Source organism: Vanessa tameamea, chromosome 8 (assembly GCF_037043105.1).
Source record: "Vanessa tameamea isolate UH-Manoa-2023 chromosome 8, ilVanTame1 primary haplotype, whole genome shotgun sequence".
NCBI classification, from domain to species: domain Eukaryota; kingdom Metazoa; phylum Arthropoda; class Insecta; order Lepidoptera; family Nymphalidae; genus Vanessa; species Vanessa tameamea.
Window position 1 is genome coordinate 2,670,644 of NC_087316.1, and position 17,690 is coordinate 2,688,333.

General features: G+C 34.2%; 1 protein-coding gene across 1 annotated transcript; it reads right to left on the reverse strand.

The window, feature by feature from the left end:
* Window positions 1–16,907: 16,907 nt before the first annotated feature.
* On the reverse strand, window positions 16,908–17,291 carry LOC135193396 (uncharacterized). The gene has a single exon (XM_064215697.1). It carries the CDS (start codon window positions 17,289–17,291, stop codon window positions 16,908–16,910), a length of 384 nt encoding a protein of 127 aa, XP_064071767.1.
* Window positions 17,292–17,690: the final 399 nt, after the last annotated feature.

The window sequence follows — 17,690 nt, forward strand, 5'->3', positions numbered from 1 at the left end:
TATTATTTATTTTTAAACATAGTTAAAACCATTTGGGGTATTTTTATTTATAGTTTAATCGATATGAATAAAATATCCTCAGTAATGGTTGCAAGATTCTTAGATGATTGCGATTTATTAGTGTACATTTATTACAGAATATGTATCAATTACAGCATTTAACCTCTTGGTGTACCGTCCACTACACTGTGCTACAGCCTAATATTAATATTCTATTTTGCTCTGGTTTGGTGCACCGGTTCAGAGTGCTGATCCACTTACAGCTATAAGTAATAATAATAATAACCCCCCCAGGGGATCACTTTGGCGTGGCGGGGGCCTTACGGGTACATGGCACTAGTTATTTGATTTTAACATCTTAGCAATAAATGATTAACACCTACCTTAACTAACGATCCCAAACCCATTTTATGGAGAAAATAATGGAAAGTCGAAATAAGATATATAGTTTACGGCCGCTGCCCGGGGGTCGCCGGGGCACATCTGGAGCTAACACTGGATGTCACAGCATGCGAACCGTTGGCAACGGAGGACTGAGCAGGCGGGTTCCACTCGAAAAATTGACTACAGCCGAACAATCATCCTCACCATCATCTAATTCATCCTCAGAGCACTCACTCTTCTCTAACATAGTCTCTCATAGTCTTTTCCGTTCACTGAATTCATCACCATCATCCTTATATTCATTAAGGTCAACAAGGTCAATAGCTGTTGTGCAGAAGGCACTCGCCATCAACCCTGTACCCACGGCCCTCCCACGTGTGCGAAAAAAATGGACTGAGGATATGAACCGATTCATATGGCGCACATACCTTACAATAACTAACTGTGGGACAACACATATGAATACATATTTAGAGTCGCTACATAACGAGTTCGATGGCAAATCCCCGAAATGCAGGCCAGTCGACAATGATTAGGAGATCAAAATCTTGCCCATTGTAATATCTACAACGGGCGTTGTCGCAAAAACCCTTTCGACTAACCTAAACGCACTGCAAATACCCGCATCCACCATTACACTTATTCAGAAAGCAGTTATTCTGAACACTTGCCGTCTCACACTTAAATTCCTGTCATCATCATATGCTTAACTCTACAAAGGCTGATACACTTGGCTTAGGCTCGTGTATCTCTTTTATTACCCCTTTAAAAGGGAGAAAAAAGAGAAAGAAAAAACAAATAATAATAATATCACGGTGCATGGTAGGTTTAAATTATTTAAGTTTATGGGCCAAAGTGACAATTAAATCAAAATCAATATATACTTTATTAAAGTAGGATTTTACAAGTACTATTGAATCGTCATTTTACCAACTATATTAAGTGAAGCTACCACCGGTTCGGAATCTTGATCCTATCGAAAGGAAGCGGTAAGAAGCTAAGTAGTTACTCTTTTTCAACATTTAAAATACAAAGTTATGTTAGTTAAACACAATTATACATATATGTCCTGCCTGGAAGTCATCAAGTATGATGAAGCATAAAGTAACTCATTTCCTCGTCCGCTTAACACTATCAAGAATTTGTTATTATTATGGATTTTTCAACGTCTTATGCCAAATAAGAGGCGAGAAGCGAGTGTTAGTTTTAAAGAAGCTATTTACGTTGTTACGATTATCCACGGGTCCTAAATTTTGATATCATATGGAATAGAAAATACTCTAGAAACAAAATTAGTTTTTTTATGAGAAAACTTAATTCTTTAATTCTGGACCTCCTCAACGATTATGGCAACACATTTAAAAATAACTCTAGTATATAAAACAACATTAGGCTGATTGATTTTATTAAGCTACTGAATATAATGCCTGCTTATTTGAAATTGCAGGCTTTCACCGCCCTCAGTTTTGCCATTTGACCTGTTTTGATTATCATTCCTATTGTTAAATTTGCTTATTGATTAATTATTTTAAATCTACTAAACAGACCTATGAAGAACCAGCCAAATAAAGTCAGCGGGTTTATTTTTTCACCCAATTAAAATAATATATGTTTTACAAAAAGGTTAATAAAAGTTTTTTCATTCGATTCTGATTATTCTCAAGGTCATCCTTTAAATAATAATCGTTGATTTTGTGGTATCCTTGAAAACAAACGTCCTCTAACAACTCTTAAAAATATTACAATTAAATATTTTTTATGTTTTTGTTAAAGCTTATTGTTGTTATACGGATTATTTTAATACGTCTCACTTTAAAGCACTGATACACAAATATAATTTCAACTTTCGACGGAAGTAGCTGCGACTGACTGAGAGTCTCTTAAATGTAGAATTATACTATTATATTTAAAGTACATTTCCCAACCAGATTCGAACTACTATTTGCATTCGAATTTAAAATTCAACAAAGTGTCGTCTTCAACTTGGTCGTATAATGTAGTACTTGCATTTCGTTCGGTTTATGTTTTATTAAAAACAAGGATCTTACGAAAAGCGAATTAATAATTCAATTCAAGCTACTCCTTTGAGTGTTGAGATTTGTGTTTCCGGGTTCAATATTGTCAGTTAGAAGGCTCTTTAGTTGTAATACAAGGAAAGGGTTATTTGAAATAGTCTTGTTAAATACAAACAATTAAATTATATATTTTAATTGTTTGTAAATACGTTATAAACGAACTCGATTGAATAAAATCAACTAATAACGAATAAGCTACATGACTAAAAAAATACTATTATATAAAATATATAATTGTATATCATATTTAAAAAAATATGCAACATATTCAGCTACTTTATATCCCATGTCTGTCTTGATAAATACCTTTCAGATGGGATTTTTTTTTCGAATAGTTGCTGGTGTTCCTGAAATTCTTTTCCGCAAGGTCACAAAATCACAAAGATCGCGATCATTCTTTATCATTATACTTTTCTAATATTAGTATGTTATAAATTATTGAAACACTTGCACCTTGGCCCTTGGCCCTTGGATTAGTAGTGCAAAAACTTTCATTAAAAGTATAGCACATCGCCTTTTGCTTCCACCGGTGAGAGGAAGGCTGGTATTCAACGGGGAAATGCTGCTAGCATTCTACGCGGTCATTTTGTATAGTAACTTTTTTAAATTTTTATTTGTATCACGGTCAGACCAGCTGTGGGATCCAGATTGCGTAGACAAAAGAAAGACTATATAATACCAAGGAATACTACGCAACAAAAACAAATTTCAGTCAATGAAGAAGTGTCGTCGTTTTAATGCTTGTATTTGTTGTACATTACACTCCAACGCATAGCGATTGTAATTCATAATTTTCCCAAAAACACCAAATATTTATAGCTGTTAACGTTGAATGAGTACCGGTTGTACATACATATATTTAACAATATGACGTCATCAAAATGACTGATAGCGTTTTTGCGGGAATAAAAAATGTTTAAAATTTAATTTAGTTTTATGGCAAGATAGCGTGTTTATTTTGCCGAAATATATTTGTTTGTGGCTTTTTATTAGGAAAATTTACATTTTGAAGAACTTTTTGAAACATAGTACAATACCCTGTTTGCAATCCAAAAATTCAGATTTTAATGCTGTCGGGTAATAAAATGCAGGAATATTAAAATAATATAATTAAAATAATATATTTTATGATATAACAACGGATAAAACATCTGTGCAAAAATTATAATAACATAAAAAAGAAGTATTACGTAAACCTATTCCCTATATTCTCCAACCAATCTCCATGAAAATTAACTCATTTTCCAATAAATGTTATTTTTAATTAAATTTAACTCAATTGTAATTTAATTTACATACAACCTAATTAAATTTGAACACTTTTATCAAATCAGATTTGACCCAAAGCTTGCAATACATTTTCAGTTACATTCGATAAATTTTCCATCTGGCAATTTTAATTTTCGCTTCGGTTGATCTGTGGTGAACCGTTGACCGTTATATTTGATCAATTGATCAATTTATATTGCCCCTTCGACTTATTAATGTGAAATTTAATCACGTCAAAACCTCAAATGAAATACCGTTGAGTAATATCGCAACAATCATATCCTTATTGGATTTGGTAATTTATTAGCAATTATTTTACCTTTCCGGGTGGAATGTAGTTGAGTTTTGTTTTGTTATGTACACCTACATTTTGGACTGGCAATACGTGGTCACAACTGCCCATTGAAATTGGAACTATGAGAAATATTAATCATTCCTCATATGACCGATGCATCGCCAATATAGATGTGTGTTATATCGTATCGTGTAACATTGTAGTTACACATAAACGATAAACGAGTTACAGTTGTTCGTCCGTTAGTTTCTCAGAATAATTTCGTTAGTGTTACATAGTGTAAGACGTCACGGTTATTAATATATTCATCGATAGTCTTGTGGGAAATCCACTTAACTTGTCCTTAGAAGTAGAGTTACAACCGATATTACAGTTTAAAACAGTTCCTGAAATGTTTATTGCATTAATAACTATGTAAATTTGTTTTGATATAGTCACGAGGACGCAGGGGAATATGGTGCCTTACCCAAAACAAAACTACTTTAAATTATTTAAGTAACCCATGGATAAATTATAACGTTGAAACGTAACGAGAAAAATAACGATAAGTACTTCACAATAAAACTTGCCGATTCGAATAAGCAAACGAAACTGCAATTTTTATTTGATGATGAATTTGAAAGTACTAGGCAAATGGCATTTTTTTGTATTGTTAGGTTCTTGTTTGAAGGATGAATGAAATAGTTAAACTACAGGTACAAGGAACATAACAACTTAGTTCCCATTGTTGGTGTCGTATTGGCGACGTACTTCTTACATTGCTAATGTCTATGGCTGATTGTGACTTACCATCAGCCATAGACATCCAAGCAGCCCATTTGCCAGCCCGTCTACTTAATCTATAAAAAATAAATAAACAGAAAAGCAAAACTTAATACTGCTACCTAACAATTTAATGCTATAGCTTAAAAATACTTTTGTGTCTATTACATGGACGACGGTGACGACGCTGGGTGCTTCAAAAAGAATCATCCTAGTGCACAGCCTTAAGACAGTCGCCGAGGCTGTACTCTCAATGACAGAATGCGGGACTAAATGTATATATATATAAAAACATTTGTCGTAATTTATATTTTATACAATTTATAATAAATAAAAAAACAAAATGTGTTTAAAGTCAGTGTGGGCCACGTCTTCCAAGAGGAAGACTAGCTCGAAGTCCAGCGAAGATCTGCTGATGTTCAGTAATAAAAAAAAAATTAAAATGTAAAAAAAGGTACGGGCAACTGTGAGACCGTGGATGTTGTTAACTTAAATTAAAAAAAAACACTTCGCTTGCTACAGGTCTTATTAACTTACTGTGAGGTTCTCAACCTTATACATCAGAATGTAACTATTTTGTCGCATTGTCAAAAAGTCAAAGTCAACTGTGATCAAATAAATGCATTTTGAACCTTGAAAGACTTACTCAATGAATGTTCATCATTCCCTATAAAAGTTTGCTTTGGAACAATCTCAATCAGAGAATAATTGCTTAATCACGTTAACCGTTGCAGATAACCGACCGCTTTGTACAGCAAAGTGCACTTATTCACAATAATCTTTCCTTTCAAAGTCCCTCTTTGATTAAGGTTCAGTTTTATCCTGAAAAGAGAATTTTATCGTGGAAGTGTTCAAGAAATTTTATGAATCTGTGGAAAAATGTCGAGTTAATACCTATGTGATTATAATTATTATATGCTTTAAATACTCCACTGACAGTTAAGGAGGTTTCTCGTTTTATAGAGATGTCAACGAAGCCTACTTCACGAAGGCACACCATAGCGAATTGACTGAAATTATTGACCAGTCATTTTAGACCCTTGGAAATGGAATGGGCTTAGAAAAGCTTAACTATAAATCGTCGATCTCGATCTCCTATTTGCGTTAGCCGCCATCTTGAAAACAGGATTGAATTTGGTTATTTTGCGATAACTAAGCTGTGCGTCGTGGTGCGAGAATTATGTTTATGTAATTTATAAATATTTTGTAAAAAAAATGACTTACACGGCAAACGCTGGCTAGACCTTACATCACAATGATGTAAGAGAAAATTATAAGTTTAAAAAAGGCCTATAGTACAATCTCCATATAGCGCAGTATTGTACATCTTTTAAGTACACTCATAATAACTATTTTTATTTATTAAAAATCTACCACCGGTTCGAAAATAAGCACATTGGACCTGAGAAGAACCGGCGAAAGAAACTCAGCGGGATCTTTTTTTTTACAAGCTTTTATTTAATAAGGAAGTATGTACGGATGAAGTCTTGCAACTCAATTTAGAAGCAGATATCTTTAACCGATTGACCTGAAATTTTGTATACACGTTCAGTTTGGACGACAATGCATCATTAACTATGTGACGTCATTTTAAATCCAACATGGCGGTATATCCAAGATGTTGGACCAATTATTTTTAATGCCCTCTCACAATATGGGTATCAAATAAAAGGGCTTGCTAAGAATAAAAATTCTTCTAAAGCTTGAAAATCAATTTTTAAGCAGATATCTTTAACGGATTGAGCTGAAATTTTGTAATACACGTTCAGTTTGGACGACAATGCATGGTTGACTGTGTGTCGTCTAGCAAATTCCTGCATGGCGGAACACCCAAGATGGCGGATAATTTTATTTTAATTCATTCAAAAATGTATCAATTGAAAGGATTTTTTGAGTCTATTTAAGTAAAAGCTTGATTTAAAAAGGATTTTTACTTTTAATTTATGTATGTAATATTTTATTTATATATTATTAAGTACGTAATATTTTACAATTATTGTTTTCATACAATAACAATAAATATATTTGCGTTATTTGCAACAGCCTGGAGAGTGGAGACGAGCATCATTCCCAGGGTGTTAAATCACCTAAGAAGTCCTTATTGTTGAAATATCCTTTATTTATCGTTTGCACAAACAAACGCGTTTTATCGATTCTTTTAAATTTTACAGTTTAATATTTTTGAAGGTCTTCTAGGATCATATTGTTCCGTACTATCATAAAACACTGAAAGATTAACCGGATTTTCGCTATTTTAGCTAAATTTTAATATTCTAGGACCGCAGAACTCAGAATTTGGTATTAGTTTAAACTCTATACCACAACATGTTACTGACAAAAGGGGCTTGACAGACAGTCAGACAGACATACAGACGGACAACGAAGTGATCTCATGAGGTTTATTTTTTTCTTTTAGAGGTATGGAACCCTAAAAACATATGCGTAGAATAAATAAACAAACCTAAAGTCAATTAAAAAGGTATACCCGTGATCAATGTCCAAATATAATATAACATAGATAATTAAATTTATTTAGCTCTGAATTAAAACGAATGTATTAATTTAACAACTTCCGGAACACGTGTAACGAATCATTGGGTCTGACAGCAATTACACAATAATTATTAATTATTTGTAGTCATTGCTCTCAATTTAATATTTATTTAAATTATTATTTAACAATAAAGTACTATTTAAAACTAGAACCATTTAATTAAATATAAATATTCGACGATCTTCGTGGTCGAGTAGTGTGTACACCGGTTTTCATTGGTACGCCACTCCGAGGTCCCGGGTTCGATTCCCGGCCTAGTCGGTGTAGAAAAAGTTAATTAGTTTTCTATGTTGTCTTGGGTCTTGGTGTATGTGGTACTGTCGTTACTTGCTGTAGCTACTTACATTGGGATCAGAGTAATGTATGTGATGTACAATATTAAAAAAATAAATTAAAAGTATGTTACGAACTCTGAGCATATATGTATATATAGCTTTAAAAGCTCAAAGGAATACTATCCACCTAGCATTGTTAGAGACGCATACCTGATCTCTTGGATAAATATCGTATACAATCTCCATTCGAAAGTATTTCATAACCCAGTAAATTAGTTAACCTTTTTAACGATTTTAAAAATATAATTTTTGTCTATTCGTTTGTGTTATTTTTTTTGTTGTTTACCTCAGAACTCCGTCATTTATGAACCGATTTGGAAAAGTCCCAAACAAGAAGTCGTGTTTTTATTAAAATTTTATATTATTTAAGGTACGATGAATTATTATCAAAATAAACTTTTATTTCGTCTCATCATATTTATTACTTTCAGGGAACACTGAAAGAAAGTTCCAGAAAGTGTTGACATAATACCTTATATTATCTTCTCAAACATATGGAATACGTTCCAATTTTAAAAAGTATCATTTTATTAATGATTAACGAGACCCTGTAATTTTCGCGCCGAGATATGTACTTATTTTAATTAATATTATATAAGCAGCAACGTTCAAACATAATAAATGATGTTATAAAAAAAAGTTGTCTTGTTATAATCCAATTCCTCACAGGATCAAGTTTATGAAACTTAACTTTTACGTCATCTTGTCCCAGAGAGGGACGCATAATTCTAAAATATTACTCTCAAATGGTGATTGAATTCCTTTTGATAAATAAAATATATAGTAATGCTTTAGACTTTAATTATTTCGTAAATTTATAATTTTTAAGTCGGCTTAATACGTGATGCAATGTATAATATTAATACTCGTACATAATCACAAAAGTGGACTATTTTTTTTTTCTCTGACCCCAGTGGAACGCCGCAGCCTACCCGATCATATTATTTAAATAACTCTATATAATATATCCTGTCTGTTCGTAGATAAATTCTCCTGCCATCACCTATAGCAAATTAAAATATATATATACTTAGAGATTGTCTTTGTTTGATATCTGTCTACGTAATCTTCTTTACGTTTCTTAAAGGCCGCCATTGCGCGTGTAAGCCCCCGGTGTTGCTATTTCCATGGGCGGTGGTAGTCACTTTCCATCAGGTGAGCCTTCTGCCCGTTTGTCACCTATAGGATAAAAAAAAGCCATGAACAAAAGTTGCCAACATGATTTAAAGATCTAAACTACATACTGTTTTTCTATTATAAGTTATTTTTGCAATCAGCTACGAACACTTTTTATAGTCGAGTTCATGAATAAAATATTAAACATAACAAAGAATAATCATCTCTCTCATAAGCTTTATTATTGGAGATTTTGAAGAAATAATTTAAGCAATATGTTTTTATGAAATATCTTTCCAGATAACTTCTCATTTTCATGGACCTCACTTACTTACTAATATTGCAAATGCGAAATTTCGTGTCTGGATATTAAATTTAGAATCACGCTCGAATCACTTGATGGATTATTAATAAATTCGTTATATAAATGTATTTTTTCGTTTGGTCATAAAGAAAAATATAAAAAAAGAATCCTCTTATACTTATGTTGTGAGTGATGAGTAAGGCAGTGTCACTGAAGGTAAATCGTTTAAAATCAAAATCAAAATATACTTTATTCAAGTAGACTTGTACAAACACTTGAATAGTCATTTAACAAACTATATTAAGTAAAACTACCAATTTATTAATGAACAGCTACCATCCTTTATGGCTTATGAATATTTAGTAGATAAAACATTCAAATTTTTTGTTATCTGACTCTTTCCAACAGTAATAGTAGACGTAACCGATAATAATCTGTTACCCTCACTTAGCCTTAAGGTAGTTTAGACATAAACGGTGGGTATTTTAAGTGGCATTTAAAAAACATTAATAAATAAGTTGAAATCTTTGGATCTTGGAGTAGTAGTGCAAAAACTTCATTATAATAAGACCTCGCCCTATTGCCTCTCTTGGTGACATGCGGCTAGCATTCCTGCCACCATTCTACGAGGTCCTGATTTGTACAGTAACAATTGTAATTCTTATTTATAGATAGTTTACACCTTAATATTAATAATTCTTAAGTAATTTTTTTTTCGACCTTCTCCTCAAAGGTAAAGGAGGCCTTAGCCCAGCAGAGGGAAATTTACAGGCTGTTAATGTAAAAAAAATGTATTTTTTTTTTTAAATATATGAGTATCATAATCGAAATGTATGTAATTGAGAAGCAATATTACAGTTTTTTTTTTTTTTTTTAATTTATCAGGTCATATCGTGTCGTATTGATCGTATTGATATAGATTCGTATGCCTATAGAATCGTTACGGTATGAGCTCCCATGATAGTACTAATGATAATGATTGTAATAAACTACAATTCAATAAAATAAATCAAATTATATACCTGAGTAATGAGTATACAGACAACTTTTTAAGTCGAGTCCGTAGTTTAACTTGAACAATTTAGATCATCACTAGTCGGAGTACATCCTTGACATTAACACACGCTTCGCAGTCTTTGAATAGAATTCAAATAGTAAAGTCCCACACACTGTGACCGATCGATGCAATAAATTAGTACGGTGTAGATCGGTTGTCCATTTGAAGCAATCATCGATTCTATTTGCGGCCGTTTCGATCGAAATGCCCATTCCATTCTCATCGATACTTCACTATCGTTCGCGGTACAACATTGATATAAGTGTGTTCAAAGTGTTGTGTTAAGATATTCGTTTTTGACAAATTGATAGAAATTAATTAAAAAGTGCAGAGATTTATTTTATACTATAAATATTTTTATCAAACTTGTGGAGACAGTGCTACAGATAATATAAACCTACTTCAAATAATGCTCTTTAAATTTCTCCCAAATTTCACTCAATCAAAATTGATATTTTTCTTCAAACGAAAATGAGACTAAGCAGGAAATACACAATCACAAATAAAAAAAAAATGAAAGAGCTCTGAGGTAACAAGCATAAAATAAATACAAAAGATTTGAGAACACCTTTTTTTAAATCGATTACAAATAGGGTACCTTCGTATAATTATTCACCGAGAAAATTCTGAATTTATTTTGAAATAAGCGAACACACTTCGCTGACCACAAATAAATGGTATAAATAATGAAATTGGGGACGTGAATTATGATGCTGAGTGATGGAATTGAATAGAAGCTTATAAAGGGCTATACACTTTATAAAGACTTGACTTGGTTCGACTCCCGGCCGAGTCGATGTAGAAAAAGTTCATTAGTTTTCTATGTTGTCTTGGGTCTGAGTGTTTGTGGTAACGTCGTTACTTCTGATTTTCCATAACACAAGTGCTTTAGCTACTTACATTGGGATCAGAGTAATGTATGTGATGTTGTCCAATATTTATATTTATTTATACTTACGTATTGTAATAGTTGTGATATAAAATATGTAGTCTCTATTCAACATGTATATATTATCGAGACATTACTATATAATATATTACATTTTTAATTTATTTAAGCACTCATGTATACTTACGATGAATAGATGATTTAATGTAAGAACAGATTAAATATTATGTCGTCTTAAAAACATTAAGTTGTTAAATAAAGTATCCAGAGTAATTATATCATAACACGTAAGATTAGACTTCAAAATTACTTGGTAGGGTAATATTACTTATTCATATCATATTGCACATGTCAGTGTGTAATTCACACTAACGCCAGGTATAATGACGTCATTATTACGTCTTATAAACACTGTTAGGTATATGTCAAGAGGACTTGAAAGCGAGGATTTATGTTTATAAGTTTTATTTTTTTCATAACCATTGTTCTATTTATGTGTAACAATAGTAATCCTTACCAATACGTATGGCTGAAGAATTCTTATGTAAGCTATCTTAAGTAGCCAACCATTTAACAAAAATTTGGAGATCTTTTTTATACCCACGAAGTCCCAGCTATACTTGAACATAAGAATAAATGTTTTAAAATTAATCATAGCTACAAAGTAATTTATTTATGGTAGGTAATACCTCCATGAACTAGATTATCTAACCTAGAAAATTCTTTACCGTTTAGAACGGTATAATTACACGAATACTAACTAATATAATAGCGAGGCAAGTCTGCATAGCACAAACCTGGGGCACGATTGGTCGGACGGCTTGTGGATTCCAAATCTGTGGTATTAATATAATATTTTAATGAAAGACTTTGTATACGAGTTAAGTAAAATTGTTCGTTTTTTATGTAGTAATGTTGTTTCTACTTAAAATGTTATCTAATATAAGCGTATTATTTTAAGTAGCTACACGACTGTCCAAAAAAGGAGTGTATTGTTTTCACTGTTCACGTATGTTTGTGTATGTGAGTTTTTTAATTTCACCGTAACCTTGAAATGCACGAATAAAATTTGACGTTGGGTTGTCGTTAGAATCCTTTCATCGCACAGAAAGACATTGGATGTTCAGTATTTTTTTTTTATTTTTCTATGAATATTGATGGTAATGACTGTGTACGTTCCTAATGAGTAGATCAGAGGATACCATTTGTATAAGCCTTAAACTATAACACTAAGCTAATTTTAAATAAAAATGAAAATGAAAGTATCCTCGATTCAAGTAGGCTCATAAAAGCATTTTTGAATCGTCATCTCACATTGTTGAAATGTAAAGCTACCGTCGGTTCGGAAAGTCGATTCTACCGAGAAAAACCGGCAAGAAACTCAGTAGTTAAATTTTTCCACCATTTGAGTTACAGAGTATGTCAGTAAAGTACAATAAAATGTATCATTTTGCTTATAAATCATCATATTTGTTGATCAAAGTCAACTCTTTTTTTATCATTAATATAATCTTATATTGAATAATACGAGTATAATATATACTTTAATTAATATTTTTTGACATGAACTTAAATTTTTTTATTATTAAATAAAATTATGATAAAAAATTAAACTTGAAGTTATCGTTGTCTTACGATGTAGATATGCAATGAAACGATGTTTTCAGTTTAAGGGGATATGAATAAGATGATTCATTTATAACGTGTTGCGTTGAAATGAATTGAAATTTGAAAATGATGAATTGAAATGAAAAAGCTGCGAGGATACTGCTAAACAATATTTTATTATTTTAATAGTCATTTGTAGTTACAAGTTTTTAATATTTTGTAATATTTTGTTCGTACTTGAACATTATTAAATAAAAATATATTTTTTTTTGGTAGCAAATGGTTGCATAACGCTACCCCGTTTCTCCGACTCGTCGAGTTTATTTTTTCCATAAATCACAATAATTTTATTTAAATGATGTTTGTTCATGTAGTTTTTACACACACACACCGACACACATATTACATTACATTTCAATTGGTGTTTAATTATTTTCTAAGTCGAAAACTATTAGCTATATATTTTGAATAAAACTTGCAATAAAATTGTTTTGATCATTAAATTCATCATAACTTTTTTAAAACCGTTTTTTATCGACGTGAACAGAACCATCGACAAATACTAATAGAACGTTTTCGATTTGTTGTTGAAAAATGATCTCCATTTTATGACAATAGACGATGTAATGCAATGACAATGTTCTGGAACGGAGGTCCATTTGAACGGTCAGTGACCAGCTTCCTACGACCTCGATTTATCCAAAAACATCTCCTAAGCATCTCGCAATAAGAACAAATATTTAAAAGTAGCAAGTTCATTTTTCACTGGTCTCATCGTGATTAATGGTTAACATATATAAACTTATTGACGGTTATAAAATAATTATTCTTATTGGGCTGAAAGTTTTGTTTACATATATTTTACCAGTTAATATTCATTTTAATAAAACGTAATTCATCATATATATGCCATGCTCTTTCTAATCTTTTGCTAGGATTTATTTGGATAGTCGAGATAATGAAATGGTAAGAATTCGTGAATCATTACCTCATTACCGAGAATCGTGGGCTTAAATCTGGGCAAGCAGCACTGAGATTTTGTGTTTCATTTCTGCCTGTAATTCGTGTATGTGTTTGATGAAATTCTTCTTCAAAACATTGTGTGGCAACCTGAATTTGTTGGATGAAAATGGAATGATCTACCACGTACATATGTTGAATACCCAATCCAACTTGCTTTGGAGTGTGGTGGAATAATCTCCAAGCCTTTTCCTTATACAGACAGGGGCCTCAACCTAGGCGTGGCATAAATTACAGGCTTTTCATTTAGGTAAATGTTAATGTAATTTGTACAATGACCATTACATAAAAGTTGTTTTTTTTTTTTTATTAAAATGAAATGATGGACACTAATCATCCAACAGAAAAAATATTATATTATGAACTTCAAGCAGTGTGGTATCGTGCGAAAATATTTTTGAAACTAATTTCAAGTACCACGTTTCTGTTTTAAAATGGTTGATAAAAACGCTCTGTTAGATTCAATTAAACCTCTCAAACAAAATATTTTACTAAAAAAAATCTTTGACACGCCAAATAATAATACAATATAAATACTGAAATTAAACAGAATAAAAAATACGACCCAGAATCAATCGAAAAAGAGATCTAGGGAATAGACTAAAGTTAAAGATTAATTCATAAAAGTTACTTTCACATGTAGAAAAATAAGCTTACGCCTAGTCTACATTAGCAGAAAAAATTACGTTCTTTAAAAAAAAAAATATTACCAAAGAAGAGGGATAGATTTTATATTATTCAAAAGATCCCACAGACTTGTTCAACGTCCAAGGTACAATAACAGCTCGTACTATTTCTTCTTCAAATACCACTTCTCCACAAAGGCTTCCTTATGTCTTAAGCACGTTGTGTTTCTCAGTGTGTCTTTTTGGAATTCTCATTATCCTACATTAAGGGTTTACCGATATTTCCAATAGTAATCACAGTGTCATAGATGCTTGTGGTTACGGTGTGTGTTTTAATCCCAAAGTTGTTTAAATGCCAACCACACACACAGAATAAAATAATTGGGAAACAGTTTTGGGACCAGCAGGGTTATCAGTCAACGTGTTATGGAAATATTTGGAGCTTATTTCTCGACAGTGCCCCAATTTGGTTTTGGTGATTTGGTTTAGAGACACGCGTAGAATTTAATTCAGTTCAAGCGTCATTGATTTTTCCTTTAACGTTCTAAGATAGATATATTTAAATATAGAAATAAGGTCCACAGATCCTATTCACTAGACCATCTCGTCATAAAAATTTTGATACTCCTTGAAAGAAGACATTGTACGCTATACTAAAACGATGACTCATACAGTTAAAATACATTGTGAGTTATTATGTGGAATAACTCATTTATCATGCATAATATTAACAGCTAACTAGACTAAACTAACGAGTAGTTTAGTGGCTATATATAAGGTCACAAATTTCTAGGTTCTCGGTTCAAGCCTTATTTCTAGCCGCCAAAAAATTATTGGGTTTTTCTGTCACAAAAATTTCAGCAACAACGCAGACTCGGGAAGTTGGAAGTGTGTACTATCCCGTGCCTCGGAAAACACGGAAAGTCGTTGGGACTGCGCCTGAAATCTTTCCGGCCGTGTCGGATTTTCTGTTCCATCGGATTATGAGAGTGAGGGAATCATTAGTGCACCGATGTGTACGCTCATAATTATATATCCTGTTCTGTCCTGCGTAGTTGGCTGGTTTCTCAAGAGATTGGGCGCCGTGACTGAAATTAGTCAGGACAGCATTACATCACAATAATAATTCTTCAAAAACGAATTGCTCGGGCTGTTTTTAATATTGTAACATATGGATTAAAAAAAAAAATAGGAATACTTATAGGAGCGCTGTAATAAATTTACAATGTACCCGGCCCCTTGAATATGTTGAGCCAGTTTAATTAATATGGCGAGAGCAGTTATATATTCAAAATAAGTAAACGCAACAAGAATAGATGCATATCTATGGGTATAGTTTCGGTTAATTTCTATAATTTCATGTTGTGAGCAGTTATATATAAAAAATAAGTAAACGCAAAAAGAATAGATACATATCTATGGTTATAGTTTTGGTTAATTCCTATAATTTTATTCAAAAAAAAATATGTCAGAGTATATTCATTTAATCGACGAGCATAAACACAGCTTAACAATTCTAAAATGAGCCACAAATCTGTTCACAAAGCCATTAAGTAGAATGTATAAAGTTATATTACTTATTCCTAGATTACAACCTTAATTGCAGTTTGAACACCTATTTATGGTAAGATTAAGTATGATATCACATTATCTCCTAAAAATTCTAGATAGTGTAGAGTTAGGGCCGTGAGTCACTTTACTATCGTCTGGCAGAAAATTTATTCTTATAATGTAAAAATATTTTAATTAGACCTTAGTAAGCATGTAAATTTACCACTGCTGGGCTAAGGCCTCCTCTCCATTTGAGGAGAAGGCGTCCACTGTCGCCAGGCCCGCCGTCGGTGACCCCAGAATCTCCTGCCATCGGGCGATCAGGGCTTGCTGGGCTAGAGCCCTGATTCGCCCGACCTCCGCCGACCCTGGACGGTCGCCGCGGTTCCTCGCCTCGACCCGGAATCGGTACACCTCCGCGAGCACCTCCGCCTGGAGCTCCCAGGGCGGATCGCCCGCGAGAAGTGTCGCCGCAGTCCACGACACCGTACGGTATCCTCTGATGCCTCTCACCGCTATAACCCTCTGCGGCTTCCGCAGCAGGGCCCGATTGTCAGCGGTGAGGGCGTCGACCCAGATCGGGGCACCGTACGGCGCCATCGACCTCACTACGCCGGAATAAAGACGCCGGCATAGCGATCCCGGCCCCCCCATATTCGGAAGGAGGCGGCCGAGAGCGGCGGCGGCGTTGATGAGCCTCGGGCCGAGATGGACAAAATGCTGCCCGAAGCTCCATCGACCGTCCAGGATGAGGCCCAGATACTTCATCTGGGCCTGCATCTTGATCACCGTCCCCCGGACCGTGGAATAGGAGGGCCTCCGTTTTGGAAATGAAGACCCTCAAGCCCAGCATTCCCATACGGTCCACGGTGAGAGCCGTTCCGACCTCGGCGAGGCGAGTCGCCTCCCGAAAGTCCCGCCCAGTCGCCATGACGAGGGTGTCGTCAGCGTAACACAACACCCCCATCCAGGGCCTTCCCTGGACTGGAGCTCGTAGGAGCCAGTCAAAACCAACGTTCCACAGAATTGGGCCGAGAACCGACCCCTATGGAACGCCGCAGCCTATCTGACGCCGGACCAACCTCTAATTGACCATTGACTCATTGCCCAGAGGACCTCAATGTCCTGGAAGTACGCCTCCAGCAGACTCCTGAGATAGGTCGGCACACCATGGTATCGGAGTGCCTCCCATATCGTCTCGAAAGGGAGACTGTTGAAGGCTTTCGCCACGTCGAACGACACCGCCAGGACGACTTGCCCCCGGGCCACCGCTTCCGTCGTCCGAGTCTTCAGGGCATCTAGGGCGTCGACTGTCGACCGGCCCGCCCTGAACCCGTACTGAGCCTCTGAGAGACCCGGACCGATCTCCTCGAAGTGCTGAACGAGACGGGCTGCGAGGAGTTGAGGTAAAGCCTCCTCAATCTTTGAGGAGAAGGTTTGGAGCATATTCCACCACGCTGCTCCAATGCGGGTTGGTGGAATACACACGTGGCAGAATTTCATTGAAATTAGACACATTAGGTGTCCTCACGATGTTTTCCTTCACAGGCGAGCACGAGATGAATTATAAACACAAATTAAGCATATGAAAATTCAGTGGTGCTTGCCTGGGTTTGAATCCGAAATGCACGCGTTCAAACCACTGGGCCATCTCGGCTCTTGCCTGTACACAATAAAATTAAATAATGCTGCTTGGTGGTACAATATATGCGATAAGTGAGTGATGCCTACCCAGACGGGCTTGTATAAAAACCTACAACCAAAATTAACTAAGTTCTAATTGATTTAAAGAATTTTAACATAATAGGTAACAAAGGTTGTGATAATGGGAACAAGACGATAAAA

Coding starts and splice junctions, on each gene's coding strand:
- LOC135193396 (XM_064215697.1), bottom strand. CDS start 17,291: ATGCTCCAAACCTTCTCCTCAAAGATTGAGGAGGCTTTACCTCAACTC.